This window comes from Anolis carolinensis, chromosome 2 (genome assembly GCF_035594765.1).
Source record: "Anolis carolinensis isolate JA03-04 chromosome 2, rAnoCar3.1.pri, whole genome shotgun sequence".
Taxonomy (NCBI): Eukaryota; Metazoa; Chordata; class Lepidosauria; order Squamata; family Dactyloidae; genus Anolis; species Anolis carolinensis.
The window spans coordinates 21,297,042-21,314,853 of record NC_085842.1 but is presented as its reverse complement, the minus strand read 5'-3'; the positions used below and the strand labels follow the sequence as shown (position 1 = coordinate 21,314,853).

The window sequence follows — 17,812 nt, the reverse complement described above, 5'->3', positions numbered from 1 at the left end:
TGCCTAAGAGGTGTTCTTCTCCAGGAGATGACGGAAGGAGAAATAGTGAGGTATGCATGAGGATGAATGAATGTGTAATGTGAATGCTGAGTAAAAATGTAATTGCCCTTTGTTAGCCAATGTAACTGTAGGTTGTTTGTATTTTTATATTGTATTTTAATAGTTTTTAACTGATTGTATGTACTGTTTGTGATTTATGACTATGTGTAGGCATTGAATTTTTGCCAATTGTTGTAAGCCGCCCTGAGTCCCTTCGGGTGAGAAGGGTGGGATATAAATGTTGGAAAAAAATAAATAAAATAAATTGTAGATTCAATGTAGTTACATAGAATGTGTATCTTATGTCTAATGTTGTTCTTTGTGTAAACTTCTGATACCCTTTCTCTTACTGAAAAATTGCACTAAAAATAACTCATGCTTTAAGTTATTGAAAAGTTATTCATAACAGGGCAATCCAGTCCAATTCCCTGCCAGGCAGGAAAAACATAATCAAAGCACCCCTGACAGATGGCCATCTGTTTAAAAGCCTCCAAAGAAACTGCCACACTTTGAGGCAATGAGTTCCACTATTAAACAGTTCTTCCTAATGTTCAGATGGAATCTCCTTTTTCTGTAGTTTGAACTCATTGCTCTGATTTTCAGACAGATGTACTCAAAAGTGAGTCCAACAATGTTAAATGGTGACTTATTCTCATGTAAGCACACACAAGGAGATAACATCAAAATGATGTATTTATTCAATTCTAAGATGTACATTTCCCCTCATATCTTTACAAACAGGGTGCGTCTTGGAATCGCGGATACTTTTCATACATAAAATTGTTTTTTTCTGTGTGTATCTTACAATCGATAGTGTTGTAGAAAAGAAGAAAAATGGTATTCAAGCCAACTGACACAACTGTAGAAAAAGGTCTCAAAGTTGTAAAAACCTTTATTAGCGAGAATTATATCAACAAATTTATTCAACCCCATCACAATTTGTACAAGCAACATAACCTGGGAGCTCTAAAGTAATTTCATTCTTTTAATTTTTTGCTGTAAAACAGACATACAACCTTCTTTCCCCATCCCACCCCTTCCCTTTAGGAATATAGGTATTTATATTGCTACAACATACTTTGAACAAAGTCCTGCTCAACTCAGGGGAACTTAAATTTTCAACAGACCTATACAAGGGTTTGCACTTTAAGACCACTACCTTAACTCTGGGCCCCGCACTCATGCATTCAACAGTATCATGACATAAAAGCAGAACTGGGGGTTGAGGTTGGACTACATATCCCAAAACACCTGAGCCAGCATGACTAGTAGAGTAATGCTGGATGGGAAACCCCGAAGCTCATAATCCCCAAAAGAGCAATTTTCCAAGTTCTGCACAAGTTAAACAAAAGCTTTCCTACCACTTAAGATACCTGCCACACCTGAATGTTTAAGAAACCAGTTATCAAAGGACAAAGAGCTGTTAAGTGAAACCGAACCTCTGTATTCCAATGGAGTATAACTTAAATATTGTTTGATGGTTTCTTTAAATCTTACTTTTGTGGTTACCCAAAGCTGTGTGAAAGAGGACACTGATGTAAACGTTTAGTCCGATTCATAAAACATTAAATGTTCTTATGATCCAAACCTATAAAAATGCAATTATTAAAAACAACAATATCCAACCATTACCAGAAGCCCTATGTTCACTGTGAAACATAAAATAAACCCAAGTCAAAACCAAAGAAGTAGAGAAAGAAGCTTTCCCCACAAGATGGAAAAAAGGGGCAGGGAGGAAAAATATATATAATAAACTGTCTTTAAAACCTCAGTAACTGTTGCCTGGTATATCTCAGTTAAAATAAACAATCACTTCCATAGCATGAGGGTGATGTCGAAGAGCTAAAGAATGTTTGGGGACATTCCGACAGCTAAAAAGTATAACAAAACACAATATTTACTAGTTAAATAGGGGGTTGGTACAGTCACCAAATGGTCCCTCTCCCTGAAGCTTGCTTTGTTCTTCTGCTTTCAAAGAGGGCTTTGAGGTGGAACCACAAAAACCGAAGCCCCCCATGAGGTATAGGGAGGAACCATCAGCAACCCTTGGCTGGCAATTTAGACTCTGGTTCAAGAGGCAATGCCATGTAGTGCAGAAATTGGGTGCCCCTTGGTTCAGTAGTGAGGAGATGGCAGCAGCCCCGAAGTCCTGGGTATCGCTTGGAATAAATATACAAATAGCACAGAAGTGTATCGAAGGGTATGGAAGTGGGCCTGTACTCAAAATGCATCAGGGATTGTGTGTAAATGAAAAGGACACGAAAAGGTTAGCTGTGCACCACAAAGAAGCTGCCCCAAAGGTTCTGCCTGATCCTCTTTTTCTTTTTCCTTTCGTCTCTCCTTGCCTATTTAGGGCTCCTGCTCTCCGTGACACCTCTTATGCCTCACCAGCTCCTCCTGCTGAACAAAAACCTCATCACACTCGCCGCACTCATAGATGTTCTCGAAGCCGTGCGTTTTGAGGTGGATTACCAAGTTGTCTCTGCAGTAGAACTCCTTCCCACAATCGCAGCAAGGGTGCGGCTTTGGCCTCGTCTGGCCCAGATGATACTTCAGCAAGTTTTTGCTCCATAAAGAAAAATCCGGCTGGCGTTCTCTGCTCTCAACGGGCTTGGGCAACACGTGGGTATTCTCGTGGAGAGTGAGGTCGATTTTCATCTCGAAGGTTTGGCCGCATGTGAGACATTTGTAGGACGGTTTCGCTTCTGCCGGGGCCGCCTCATTGGTCGAAGGCTCCGTCTGATCTGACTCCGTGGTTTTGCAATAGGCAAACTTCCCCAGAATGGCCCGGAAGGCCGCTTTCTTCTCGGCAACATCCTCCTTGGCTTCTACAGTGACCTCTTCGCTTGTTTCCACCGGGTCCGGGTCGTCGTCGTCGTCGTCCTGTAGCTGCTGCTCTGGCTTCTCATAACGCCATCGGTCTCGGATCATCGCTATGACGGGAGCATCCTGCTGGATGACCAGGGTGTTGTTTGGATTGTTTAGCAGCAGATTCTCTTCATTCACTTCTGTCGGTTTCATGTTGTCTGCTAAGATACAGAGAGAAAAGAGAAGAAAAAAGTACTGTTGGAACTCAATCACATCCTGCACAAGTTTGTAGTCCTCAACAAGGAGATAGGTAGACTAGTTAGTTGGCAGGGAAAAGCTCTTTCCCCACCTGCCATTTTGCCTGTCTCTATTCTTTCTCTCTCTTCCCATCTTCTGATTGTTAGATTGATACTTGCTGTTCCTGTAATTGCTGAACTCATTTGCTCTACAGCTATGCTCAAGAAGTTTCTGATCTTCACCTACATATTGTGAGATTGTGAAAAAATACAAAAGTTCCATAAAATAATTAAGAAGGAAGTGGAGGAACTATTAGGGACAAAAATCGATTGGAGCAAGACGCAATTTTAGATGCAATTAAAGCCTCAGTTGCTTTAGGCTGGAAGGACCAAAAGAAATGGGGTACAAAACCATGGTATAAATACTTAGCGGACTACCTCCTCCAAGATTACATTAGCGAAAGGAAAAGTTACTGCAGGATGGGCCAAATCAGAAAGTCATGGGAGTAAAATGGAAAGGTTTAATTTACAGAATAAAGGGGAGAAATAAATATAAGGAATTAAACAAGATTATCCTAAGGATCGAACAATCATAGTAAGTACAGCAAAATTCGTAAACTGTTCCCAGACAGGGAGGGAGAAAGAGGGGAAATGATGTAAATATGTGTTACTAATGGAAAATGTTTTGAATGTTTGTATAAATTTGAATAGCACTATTCACAATAATTTTGAAAATTAAAAAAAAGCTTCTGACCTGCTAAATTGCTGCTGATTCACATTTGAAAATGCTTTTTTGTTTTTGAAATTACCCCAATAAAGTCTTATGGACCCAGCACGCTTCCGCTGCACTACTCTAATGCTTAGGGAGCAGCGGTAGCACAATGGGTTAAACCCTTGTGCCGACTGAACTTCTGATCTGAAGGCTGGCAGTTCAAATCCACAAGAGGGGGTGAGCTCCCATCTGTCAGCCTTAGTTTACCATGCAGGGACATGAGAGAAGCCCTCTGCAGGATGGTAACACATCCGGGCGTCCCCTGGGCAATATCTTTGAAGACGGCTGACTTGCTTCAATTTGCTTCTGACACAATAAAAAAACCCTCTAATGCTGTGGCTGCTGATTTATGAGTTACTGAGAAACAAAGAGCCAAGATGAGATGCCCCCCTCCCCTGAAACAAAAACATTGATATCATTTGCTAAGGGATCATTTATAACCATATAGGTGATAATGCAGAGATGTTGTTAGGATCATTCATTTAACAACAGTTTAATAGAGACGCAGAAAATTGGGAAAGGTTAAGTGCCAATCTAACTGGTTTGAACATTGGGCTATGACCAGAGACCATGGTTCAAATCACCTAGTTTTACAAGGGGTCTTTGGCCTTCATGGTCAAGAGTTTGTCTCACCAAACTACAACTCTCAGAATTCCACAGCATTGAGTCAAGGCAGTTTAAGTTATTTTTAATATGTAATTTTATAGATGTGTTTAACTATGTTGTACCCCGCCTCGTGTCAAAGGGGGAGATGGAATAATAATAATAACCACAACCACAACAACAACAGCGTCAAATGGCATTCATTCTAAAGTGTAGACGGGTGTGTTAACTAAAACAATAACAATCAGCATTTTTAATACCAATATCAAGCCTACCTATATGTTTCGTCATATGTTTGAAGAAATATGGTTTTCTGCTGCTGGAGCTGCTTTCCAAGTTGTGTGAAAGTGTCTCGTGCCTCATAAGATCTGTGTGGAAGCTGAAGGTCTGCCCGCACTGCTGGCATCTGTATGGGTTTTCGCCCCCGTGGGTTCTCATATGGACGAGAAGGGTTGATAATTTGTAGGTCTTATGTCCGCACTTGGGACAGGTGTGTTTTTTATCTCCTGGGCCTACTGGGATCCTTTTTGCAGAGTTTTCCTGGCACAACGCAACCTTTTTGTAGTGGTTGTTGAGGGCTGACTTTTTCCCAAAAGTTTTGCCACAGGTCTGGCATCTGTAGGGATTACTGTAATTATGACGTTTCCGGTGTCTCTCCAACTCGGAGAGATAGTAAGCCCGATAGTCACAGTCGGGACACTGGTGTTTTTTCTCGGGTTTGTCGTATCTGCTGGTCTTTGGAAGCTCCATGTTTTTGGGATGTCGTCCAGTTTTGGCTTTTCCTGGCAGATGGGATAGTTTAGAACCTCCTTGTTGGAGGAGGTTGATTAACTCCTCTTCGTCTGTGGGGTGCAGAGATAAAACAGATATAAATACCATACATAGAGGTCCCAAATATGTGTCTTAACCTCACTTGAAATTGGAACTTTCACTAGAGCTTGCAACCAAACCAGCAAAAATTAAATGAAGAGAGAAAGGATGGGTTGCACCTGGCTTGAAAACAACATATGTGAAAGGGATCAAGCTGAACATGAGCAAAAAAAAGCAAATGTGATTCTATGCTGCCTCATTAGGAGTCTAGGGTCTACACTGAGGGAGGTAATAGTACCATTTTGAAAGGGTGTCGTAAGGAAGAGGAAGCAGGCTTGTTTTCTGCTGCCCTGGAGACTAGGACTTGGAGCAATGGGTTCAAATTACAAGACAGGAGATTCCACCTGAACATCCTGACTGTAAGAAGAGTTGTTCAACAGTGGAACTCTCTGCATCAGAGTGTGGAGGAAGCTCCCTCTTTGGAGGCTTTTGAACAGACCTGTCAGTGGTGCTTTGATTGTGCTCCTCCTGCATGGCAGAAGGGGGTTGGACTGGATGGCCCATGTGGTCTCATCCAACACTATGATTCTTCTGCCTGGAATCACACTGTTTTTGGTGACCAAAACAACCACCAAAATGAAGCCAAGGCCTATGAGAAGCAACTGAAGAAGCTGTGTATGTTAAGCCAGTCAAGAGTGCCATAACAGCTAGAATTGCTGCCTCTATCCCCCCCCCCCCCAAAAAAACACAAACAAACATATGTGTTGAGCTTTGATTCAGTGCATCTACTGTAGTTGGTATAAGTGACTGTATTGGCTCAAAGTACTTTGCATATGCCATAGTCTAAATGTTATAACGTTTCCCAGTTCAATCCTCACACCAGCCCTGTGAGGTTGGTCAAACTGATAGATAAATCACCCTAAGAATTAAACAGGAGGCTAGAACCTGGATCCTTCCCAGTCCCAGTTTAAATCTTTATCATTACTATTGCAATTTTCCTAGACAGCTGTGGAGGAAGAGGCAGAGATGCCTGGAGCATTTTTTTTTTGGGGGGGGGGGGCGCAACAACTCTCAGGATCTCCCATCTAGGATCTCATGGTAACTGGGAGAGAGGGAGCACTGGGAGTTTCAGTCCTAAAGAGTAACTTCTCCAAGGTCTGCAGAAGTAGAAGAAAAGAACTAAACCCACCTGGTCAAACATAAAACAACAGAAGTATACTTCTTTTGCAACTCATATTGAATAAAGCAGAAGGGGCAGTGGATGCAACTTATGTTGGAAATAGCAACCTCCCAAGCCTTTCACTATTTGTTAGTGTATATATTTGCTAACCTGTATTCTAATGTGTATGTTGATTTGCCAGTTTGACTGTACCTTTCTGGTGTGGGAGGGGTTATAGATATGTGATTGTACTGAGCATGATCAGACTCAGGACTCCACTTTTGTATTCTGTCTGATTTATACCTCAGTGCAGACGGATGCACGTTTGCATCACACCTCAGTGGAGGTGGATGCATGTTGCTGTTTGGACTTCAGCAGAGAAGTATGACTTAAGGATTTCAGTGAGTACAACTATACCTAAAGACTATGGACTATAGATTAAGAATTAAAAAAAACCCTGTGTACTCAACACACAGAGAGAACTACATCCTATCTATAACTAAACTTTAATAAGAAATGTGCCTATATGGTGAATTAATACAAGATGTTTGTGAGTAAACAAGATACGTTATTTTTCAAAGACGACTTTGTTCTTTATCTCTGAGTGCATATTTCAAACTAAGAGGTTTCAAGGGAGTGTATATCTTTTGGGCAATTACAACTGCAACTGCAATTTCAACTTCAAAGAAACAACCATCCTCTGCTAACCAAATATATTTTTGTAGTGGCATGTCTTTGTCCTTGGCAGTTCAAAGACATGGCTCTTCAATTTAAAAATGAATTACCTGTGTGCCATTACACGAATGCTTATGAATATCACTCGTTCAAAAGGTTGACTCCTAACAAGGTCATGCTTTTCTTAACTAGTGGTTTTCAAAAGATGGTCTCCACATGTTTATGGAGGTTCACATTTGCCAAACGGATATGACATCATTTTTTTCCTTTTCAATAAGGTTATGATTGACATTTATTTCCAAAGGGATATGTGGCCAGAGACTGGATGCAGTTATTTCCAATAACTAATTTTTGTAGGTCATTCCAACACTTCTTGCACCACCACCCCATCCTTCTTTCAACACAATAGTTAATTTTAATCCCAAGGCAGCCTTTCTTTTCCAACAGGAAGTGACTTGAAACTTTACCTCACAATCACTTCCCTCTCTTAAGTTGACATGCTCCCCAAATTACTTTTGGGAAGGTATTTTGAAGGCATTCTTTTTCCTGGATATTTTGTTGGGATAAGGCAGCAGGGGTGGGTGTCTCCATTCCCCAGGATCTCCTAAAGGGCCAATGAGGCTTTAAACCACCAACACCTCTTTCTCGCCTGAAATAAAACGCTATTAAAGAAAGGGATGAGAGAGGAAGAGGAGAAATGAGCCACTACTGGATTAATTAATACCCACCGGTAAGTGTGACATCACATTCAGCAACAGAGACAGGAGCTGCCTGCTGCTGAGGCATGGGGGTCTGCTGCAGGTGTCCCATGAAGGGTGCCTTTCCCGCCTGATGACTCATGGGTTCTATAGCAGCAGCTGCAGCAGCTTCATCCATTAACTCCTCATCTTCCAATTTGATATCTCGATTTAAGAAAACTTCTTCTTTGATCTGCTTCTCGACTGCAGGGATAGGAGGTAATTCAGGTATGTACAGGCATTCCCCAAGTTGCAGACATCCAACTTACACATGACTCATAGTTAAGAATGCAGGTGACAACCAGAAGTGAGATAAATCTACTCCTCAGAAGGGAAATTCACTCCTGAAAAGTTATCATGGGAAAAGGTGTTTCCACTGAAGCTTTCTTACCAATCCTTGTTTCCACAAGCCGTTTTTTTTCCCTCCAAAATCCAATTATCACAGGCACAGAAAGTGAGGAAAAATCTTCTGAACAGGGGCACAGACAGCAAAGGAAAATTCTCAGGGGTGTTTACCCTTCCCTATGCTATGCAAAACTCTCTCACACACACATAATTACACACATTCAACTTAACAAACCTACAGAACCTATCTTGTATGTAACTTGGAGACTGCCTGTATATGGTTTATTTTTTTATGTATAGTGTTGCATAACTTCCATATTTGTGGAGGATTCATTCTTAGACCCCATGTGGATCCCTGAAACTGTGGATAATATTAAAATCTATATTCTGATTACATTTGGCCAGAAGCTTACCACAGAATATCAGAGGGCCTAGAAAGACCCACAAACACGTCTTCTGTTAATATTTCAAAGCCTATGCCACCTAGCTCCTGCTCACAATCTTGAATCCCTTATTGGCTTTTACCAGCTGATTGAGATCTGTATTTTAGGAATTTTAGGCTTCTTATCCAACCATAGGTTTTCTCTTCCATGGCTTGGCTTTGTCCTTTTTCACTCACTGCTCCATACTCTTGGAATCACTTCACTGAACATTTGTAGGCGGCTCCTTCCCTCATTATGTTTAAATCTCAAATCAAAAATCTGCTTGTATTCTAAAGCTTTGTGAATTTCAGTTTAATATTGCTTTATAATCTTGTATGTTTTGATTAGATGCACTGGCCAATTAATTTTATTTTTTTGCATTTTATCTGGATAATTTGTGTAACAAATTATATTGTAGTTTTATACTTTATTAGAGTCAGACCGAACACAGGACCATTAAAAAAGTGAGAAAACTACCAATTATAAAACATTTTTTAAAACCAAGAGAACACCTCTCCAGAGACTGGGCTATAGCACAGCTGGTTAATCACCAGCTGTACTAGATCACTGCCGACTGGAAGGTTGGTAAGTTCGAAGCCTGAATCGGACTGAGCACCTGACTGTTAGCCTAACTTACTGTCCACCTAAGTAGTTTGAAAACAGCTGAGCTGTGAGTAGAAAAATTAGGCATTACTTAAAATGGGGAGGAGTTTTACGACACTATAAAAATGCCGGCAATCAAAGAATAAAGGGAAAAATCTGCAATTAGAAAAGGCTCGTCATCAGAGCGGATGGAGTTGCAGCACCCCCATGGCAGAACCTGCAAGCGTCAAAGTTGAAAAATGTCAAAATACTTCTGTCTGTCTGTCTTGTATGTCTAAAAACAGCATTGAATGTTTGCTGTTTATGTGTACATTGTGATTTGCCCTGAGTCCCCTTTGGGGTGAAAAGGGCGGAATAAAAATACTGCAAATAAATAAATAAATAAATAAATAAATAAATACCATTAGGTCCATAGTCAATGTCTAGCAGTTGACCACAGAGTTGCATTGGAAGACCCATAGATTCCTAAAGAGAATATTTCAATCAAATCTGTGAATAATCAAATCCACACAGGTCAAACTTGTAGAGAGTGGACTATATTCTTTCCTCTGTTTGTGTTTGTATTAGATTGTAAACCTTTGGTAGAACTCACTAGTTTTAGTTGATTTACTAGTAAAGTGCCAGACACACTGAAGGCACTATATAAATAAATGATGAAAAATAACTAATTCTTCAATTGCAGAAAAAATATCAGGGAGGGTAGACAAATGATGGCATCAGTGAGTTGGGAGAAATGCAAATGAGACAAGTTGTCATGCCTACCTGTTTGGGTCACTTGATGCCTCTTGGGGCATATAACTTCACTGTGCTGCTGAAGGCTTGATAGCCATCGGAAGCTTCTCCCACAGTCATTGCATTTGTAGGGTCTCTGTCTTGTATGGGATCTCATGTGATTCGTGAGCTGCGTAGCCTTGTCAAAACCATACCCGCACTCGTTGCACTTGTGCAGTTTCCCAGTCCGAGAGCCAAGTTTTGTCAGCACAACCCTGAGGGTTTTAACTCCTTGCCGAACAGGAGGGTCATTCCCACCTGCAGTGACCAGAGCGGAAAGAAAATCAGGCACATGGTCTTTCCCTGATTAGAACAAGGGAAAAGAGTGAAAGAGGCCAATGGTAAAACTGCAGGGCTTGTAGTTGGCTTACTGATGTATGTCTATGCTCGATGACTTCAGATGAATGTAGAAAGTGAAAGCGTATCTATCACAATATAAGAGGATTTGTATTGTGACATAGCTGCAAAACCATAGAATTACAGAAATTGAAGAGACCACAGGGACCATCCAGCCCAACCCCATTCTCCCATGCAGGAACACACAATCAAAGCATTCCCGACAGATGGCCATCCAACCTGTTGAAAAGCCTGCAAGATTCCTCCACATGTCCAGGCAAGTAGCGTATTCCACTGCAGAACAGCTCTCACCATCAGGATAGTTTCTAATGTTTGGGTGGAATCTCTTTTCCTGCAATTTGAAGCCATTGCTTGGTGTCCGAATTTCTAGACTAGCAGAAAATAAGCTTGCAAATCCCTCAATATGACAGTCATGCAAATATTTTTAAATGGCTATCATGTCCCCTCACAGCCTTCTTTTTTCTAAACTAAGCACATCCAAGACCCAAGGCTGCTCCCTCATAGGGCTTAGCTTCCTGATCATTTACCATTCTGCTCACCATAATTCAAATTCCCTCTCTAGGGAGGTCTTTTTACTCTCTTTCTCCATTTAAGTCAAATCATTCTTATGCTTTTAGAAATTTACCAAGCTTTTAATATTGCGCTGTGTTATTGTATGATTTCTAGATATAGTTTTAATTAGTTTTAATGTTTTAACTTATATAACAATAGCAACAGAAAACATCTCAATTTTAATTAATTTAAATGGTCTGTTTGAAGCCTCCAATATCAACAGCAGGTTGCAAACCTGACTAACATGAATATAGATTTACCAGTTTCAGTTTCAACATTGCAGACTTCATTAACTTGAACACAGAACTACAGCCAAAGCCTAAAATACCAATTTCAGCCTCTAGATTGCAGACTTCATTGACCCAAATACATTACAGTTAAAACCTGAAAAATCAACTTCAGTTTCTAAATTGCAGAATTCATTCAGTACATAAAATTACAGCCTATAATACCAACTTCACCCTCCAGATTGCAGAACTGACTAACTCAAACATAGGTTTACAGTAACAGGAATCCATGTGAACTTCAGAGAGCTACTCCCCTCCATGCTGACCCAGTATGTTGGGGTTTGCGGGATGAGAATGGCATGATTCTGACTGCCTTGAACTCTTTCGGACATAGAAGTGAACAGAAATCACCCTTTGCTTTGAAAAAAGGGTCTCTTAGTACTAAAAATACTGGCTCAGTTGGCCAAGGCATTTTGAGAATGGTAGCCTAAAAAGGGAAAAAGAAACTTTGCCACACTCCCAATTCCGTTCTGTTTTTTGCTGCCGCTTACCTGTTGACTCGCAAGTCTAAGAAAGTAATAACGAATCAATACATTTTGGAGGAGCTAGGGACAAATCACAAAGCTTACCTTTAAGCGTGACTATCCGCTTCACATTGTTGTGGAGCATCTGGTGCTTCATGAGAGAGGCTTTCAATTTGAAGACCTCACCACATATTTCACACTGGAAGTGCTTATCGTATGTGTGGACCTTCATGTGTTCGGTGAGACCTAGCTCGGTCGCCTTGCTGATCCCACATTCGCAGCATATGTATCCACCCTCAGTTTGGTCCTCTGCCAGATTGGTGCTGCTGGAGTTGTCCGGTGCTGCATGGGTTTTCTCATGAGCCGTCAAAGTTGCTTTCGCTTTGAATCCCTTCCCACATTGAGAGCACTTGTATAGCTCTTTCGAGTGCTTCTTCATATGCTTCAGCAGGTCAGATAAGTAATAGCATGCATGCCCACATTCAGAGCATAGGTGCTTTTTCACAGGTGGGCAACGGCGGCCATTCTTCTGCTGAATTTGAGAGGATGTTTCTTCCTGTGGCACCTGAGGAGGTGGGTTTGTTTCAGAACTACCCTGGTTCTTCTCAGTATTCTGGACCATATCACTCCAGGAACTGTCTTCTGGAGGGAATTCAAATGAGACGTCGGTATCTGACCCTGAATCCTGATTATCCTCTGTTTTAATCCCACTCAGCATTATGTTACCTGGTAGAAAAAGAAAAATGTACAAGGAATCACTTCCTGCTGAGTCACTTACTGCCAACATATGTTTGATACATGAACAGATAAGTGGCATAACATCTGGAAACCAATTCATTAATTGGCCTTAGAAAATTATGTTCTATCTCACTGTCTCTCAGCCTCAACAGCCCAGTTTGAATACTGGGAAGCAAGAACAGATATAGGAAAATGCCAGAGGAACATCTCAGTGGCTGTTATGTGCCAAATTCCGGGCGCCACAATTCAAGAGGGACACTGACAAACCAGAACCTGTCCAGAGGAGAGCGAATGAAACAGTGAAAAGTCTGGAAATCCCTACGAGGAGAGGCTTAAAGAGCTGGACATGTTTAGCCTGCAGAAGAGAAGGTTGAGAGGAGGCATGATCACCATGAAGGGATGTCAAAATGAAGAGGGAGCAGGCTTGTTTTCTGCTGCCCTGGAAACCAAAACTCAGAACAATAGGTTCAAATGACAGGAAGGTAGATTCTATCTGAACATTAGGAGGAACTTCCTGACTGTAAGAAAAGCTGTTGAGCAGTGGAACTCTTTGCCTCGGAGTATGGTGGAGGCTCCTTCCTTGGCGACTTTTAAACAGAGGCTGGATGGCAATCTGTTGGGTATACTTTTGATTATTCCTTTCCTGTATGGCAGAAGGGGGTGGACTGGATGGCCCTTGAGGGTCTCTTTTATACTTGAAAGAGACCTATCATGGGGTTTTCCTGGCAAGACTGTTTCAGAGGGCGTTTGTTTTCCTCCGCAGATGAGAGTGTGACCTGTGTACGATCCAACCCAGAGGTTTCTGGCATTCTAGTCCAATACTCAAAACACCACCCCACACTGTCTCTCAGTATTATGCCTTAGAGCATCCTTGATGGCTGTACTTTTTCCTACCCTTAATGTATGGACACAGCACAGGTACTCAGGGCCTAGAAAGCGGGGATTCCCACACTCCAGATGGTCTTGTCCATGCCTCACATCTGCACACGCTTACCCAAGGGAGTGTTGGGAATCGGCTGCTCATGGTCAGATTTTGGGGGAAAGATGGGTTCTTGCTGAACAGGCTGCGGAATGGTCTGAAGCGCAGGAGTAAAGAAGCCTTCTTGAGTCAGGACTAGGAAAAAACACAGAAAATGAGAACAGTTAGCATTTCTCTAGCTCATCTGGCCAAAATAACCTGAAACAGCATATTCAAAAGATTTCTATGTTAGCCATTTGGGATACCCAAGAAACGTTCTGGTACAAAAATTACCTCCTTGTGGGACATACCAGGGTTAAGTCTGTAGCTTTCTAGGCTGAGAGGAGGAAATACTCAGCACACGCTACATACATTACAAATACAGAGGCATTATACCCCAGAACAACACTTAGTTGGTCTTTATTGCAAACAGATGAATGGAACCTTTGGTCCAGTACATTGAGGCATCTTTTGTGTTGGCAATGGGCAATGGGCCCTGGGCCCTTCCTCATTTTCTTTTATACTCTTGTGATTCCTGGCAGAGCCATTCTTTAGATCCTAAGATTAAATCTTGGATGAACGTGCAAAAACCTTAAGTCTCCCTTTCCATTTTGCAAACACCCTGTCCTGAAATGATTCACAGATGTCTTCTCAAAGGCTTTTATATGATTTAAATATACATAAGTATATCTCTGAACACACACAAAGGTACATATCAGTATTGAATATTTTGTATTCTTTAAAAAGTAAATTGGAATACTTTATGTTCTGCATATTATGTACACCTGAAATACAAGATCTACTGAGGACATCTTTCTTTCTCTCCACCCTCATAGGTACATTTGATGGGAAAATAGAAGAAGGCCTTTCTTGGTGGCTGCTCCTAAGTTCTGAAAGCCCCTTCTTAGAGAAGCTAACTAGCACATTCCTTGCAATCTTTTCATAACTAGATGATCTTGTTTCAGCAGATCTTTGAGATCCTTAGAATTGCATTCTCTGTGGGTTTTTTTAAAACAAGTTTTTTTATTTATGGTTTTTCCACTTTCACGGGATACTGTTCCCCAAACCCCAGTGAATGTGGAGGACTGGTTGTAGCATCTTAGCACACACAAATAAAAAGCAACAATAATAAGCTGTTTTTCTAAAGTGAAAGAGAAATGTAAATTATGTTAAAAAAAATTGACACACCAGGATTTTTGAGATTCCTTCCCACTTTACACACCCTTCCCTGAGGGAAGATGCTCACCTGAAGCAGTGCTAGAGCTGCCAACACTGGTGACATCACGAACAAATTCACTACAGGTGGGTCTCAAATCGAAATCTGGCTCTTCCTTCACCTTCACAGGCTCCTGAAACAGGGGACACATGTATTGTTCATATTTCCCACAGGCCCCAGGACTGATCCCAGTTCAGCCTCTCACTGTTCTCTGAATATCCGCACACAGACCTAGGTTACCTGGAGCTACATTCCCCACTCTCCCCGGTATTTTAAAGCCTTGAAACTGCCCTTCAGCTTCCTAGCTGATCTCAGCTCTGCTGCAATCAATCTGTGTATTCCCACGAGGGAGAAGCCAGATGCTTGCTTGCGATGGAAAGAATAGCTTCAGGGTTTTTGTAGTAAGTTGGGGAGATAAGAATACCAACCCTCAGCGCAACCAAAAAAGGATACCCACACACGTAAGGAACACTTAATGTGTGAACAGGTCTCTGACTGAATTTTGGTTATAAGTTAGTAAGGTCTTCTTTACACTAGCAGGTGGCAATTTGCAAGTATCACACATGGTTGGCCCAGGCTGATCGGAATCACAGGATATGCACAAACCCTTGCCATGCTGAGATAAGGATTCTGGGTACCAAAACTATTCACTTCCTCAAATGCTGTCATTTTCTTATTGAAAATGAAAACCTTGCTTAAGTCAAGACTGTACTTCTGCCTTCAGTCAGCAAGTTCTGTGGGCGAGCCATTTACCTTCATTAGCCCAATTCCAGTTCCCTCCTGGACTTGTGGAGGGGGTACAACATCAGAGCTTCTTGCTGGGGGCATTGTTTTAGCTGTGAAATATAAGAAAGGAATTCTGTAAAGAAGGAGAAGTGAGTGCTTTATCATCACCCACAGTCTGATAGAAATACCTCTACATCACCTAGCTGTTCAGACAGCATACCCTGTTTTAGACTTTCTAATCCATATATGCTTTTTTGATTTTAATATGTACAGTGGATATTCATTCTTGATGGGCTCTGGATTTGAGGATTCAACCAACCATGAATCACAAATAATAATTTTTAAAAACAAAACTATTTTATTCTGCAGTATTCTCCTGCTTATGATGAAGCTGCTGCTAAGGTGGAGGGGAAGAAAGCGAGAGGGACGAAGAATAGGAAGTGGTTGTTGGGGACACAGAAATTGTCCTGTGTCTAGAATACTATGTCCCCTATGGCATGATTTTCTTAAGTAAAGTATTTCAATGTCTTATATAGGATGTGGTCAGCCTATGGCCTAAACGCCTTAAGTAGTCATTATTTTTTGATGATGATGATGATGATGATAGTGATAATAATATTTCTTATCCACTTCTCCTTGAAGTGGCGTATAACACAGAAACACATCATTATAAAATGCTTGTATTAAATATATATTTTTATGAACTACATAAATTAAAATACACAAAGATTGAAATATAGTTAATACACATGAGTTTAAAATTCATAATTCAAAATTCATTAAAAAATGTAACAGGTCTCAAGAGTTCCTCAATACTTAAATTTAGTGCTGGACTGCCAAAGGTCAGTCAGAACAGTTCTTCCATCCCTTTTGTGTTTCTTAAAATAAGAAAACAATCTTCATGAAATCTTCTAGAAAGCATGATTTTCCTTTCCCATGCCCTTGTGTGTTAACAATAAAAAGATTGAGTCTTTAATCCCAAAACTAGAAGGAGATTTATGGTAACGTCCATAATAATAAATAATAAACTTTATTCTTATACCCCGCCCCATCTCCTCAAAGGGACTCGGGGCGGCTTACATAGGGACAAACCCGAACAACAACATAACAGCATTTCATGTATAAAATTTAACAGCAGGTTAAACATTCCAATAAATAAACAGAACAACATACAAGACAGTTACTTAAAAGCCTGAGCATCAATGATTGCACCCGGCAAAAGATGACAAGTGCAGCGCTCAAGGTTCATAGATAAAATCAAAATGAATAAAGCAGAAATATGGGGACACGTTCCATAAAATGCTATAACATATGGGATAAGGAACAGTGATAAGGTGCCAGACAATTTTGTAAACAGTAACCAATAACAGTATGAAGACAAGTCTGAAGGGCCTATTCATTCAGACCCGCACTGGAACATCCATGTTTTCAGTTCCTGGCGAAAGATGGGCAAAGAGGGAGCCAACCTGATCTCCCTAGGGAGAGAGTTCCAGAGCCGATGGGCCACTGCTGAGAAGGCCCTCTCCCTCGTCCCCACCAGCCGCATTTGAAACAGTGGTGAGAGCGAGAGGAGCACCTCCCCGGATGATCTTAGGGTCCGTGTAGGTTCATAGGGGAGGAGGCGATCGTGGAGATAGGCAGGTCCTGAACCGTTTAAGGCTTTATAGGTGATAACCTGCACCTTGAATTGGCCCCAGAAACTTATTGGTAGCCAGTGGAGCTGTTTAAACAAGAGGGTTGACCGCTCTCTATAACATGCTCCTGTTATTAATCTGATGTTTGTACCAACTGTAGTTTCCGAACCGTCTTCAAAGGCAGCCCCACATAGAGTGCATTGCAGTAAACCAACCTGGAGGTAACTAAGGCATGGACCACCATGGCCAAGTCAGACTTCACGAGGTACGGTCGCAGCTGGCGCACAAGCTTTAACTGTGCGAAGGCCCTCCTGGCCACCGCCGACACCTGAGCCTCAAGTGTCAACGCTGAATCAAGCTGACCCCCAAGCTGGGAAGCTGCGTCTTAAGGGGGAGTGCGACCCCATTGAGCGCAGGTTGCCACCCTATGCCCCGATCGGCTGAGCGACTGACCTGGAGGACCTCTGTCTTATCAGGATTAAGTTTCAGCTTGTTCACCCTCATCCAGTCCATCACAGCGGCCAGGCACCGATCAAGGATTTGAGGGGCTTCCTTGGAGTTTGATGGAAAAGAGTAGTAGAGTTGAGTGTCATCTGCATAAAGGTGGCACCCAACTCCAAAACTCTGGATGACCTCTTCCAGCGGTTTCATGTAGATGTTAAAAAGCATGGGAGACAGAATAGAACCTTGCGGGACCCCACAGGTCAATGGCCAGGGGTCCGAGCAGGATTCTCCCAGCTTCACCAACTGGAAGCGCCCTCCAGGAAGGAGCAGGGCCACTGCAGAGCATCCCAGAAGGATACAATGGTCGACAGTATCAAAAGCCGCTGAGATGTCCAAGAGAACCAATAGGGTCACACTCCCCCTATCAAGTTCTCTACTGAGGTCATCCACCAAGGC

General features: G+C 41.8%; 1 protein-coding gene across 2 annotated transcripts in view; it reads right to left on the bottom strand.

Annotated features, from left to right (window-relative positions):
* Positions 1–913: 913 nt before the first annotated feature.
* LOC103278086 (zinc finger protein 850) overlaps positions 914–17,812 on the bottom strand; it is a 49,302-nt gene continuing 32,403 nt past the window's right edge. Inside the window, exons 4-11 of one of the 2 annotated variants that reach the window (XM_008105776.3) lie at positions 15,306–15,388; positions 14,583–14,685; positions 13,373–13,492; positions 11,746–12,366; positions 9,972–10,238; positions 7,831–8,043; positions 4,734–5,300; positions 914–3,065 (exon numbers count right to left, since the gene is read on the bottom strand). In XM_008105776.3, the coding sequence (XP_008103983.1) occupies positions 2,389–3,065; positions 4,734–5,300; positions 7,831–8,043; positions 9,972–10,238; positions 11,746–12,366; positions 13,373–13,492; positions 14,583–14,685; positions 15,306–15,388 (2,651 nt within the window). In that variant the 3' untranslated portion in view covers positions 914–2,388. Of the gene's footprint in view, positions 3,069–4,733; positions 5,301–7,830; positions 8,044–9,971; positions 10,239–11,745; positions 12,367–13,372; positions 13,493–14,582; positions 14,686–15,305; positions 15,389–17,812 lie in introns of both variants that reach the window. The other variant, XM_008105775.3, reaches the window with a different exon arrangement.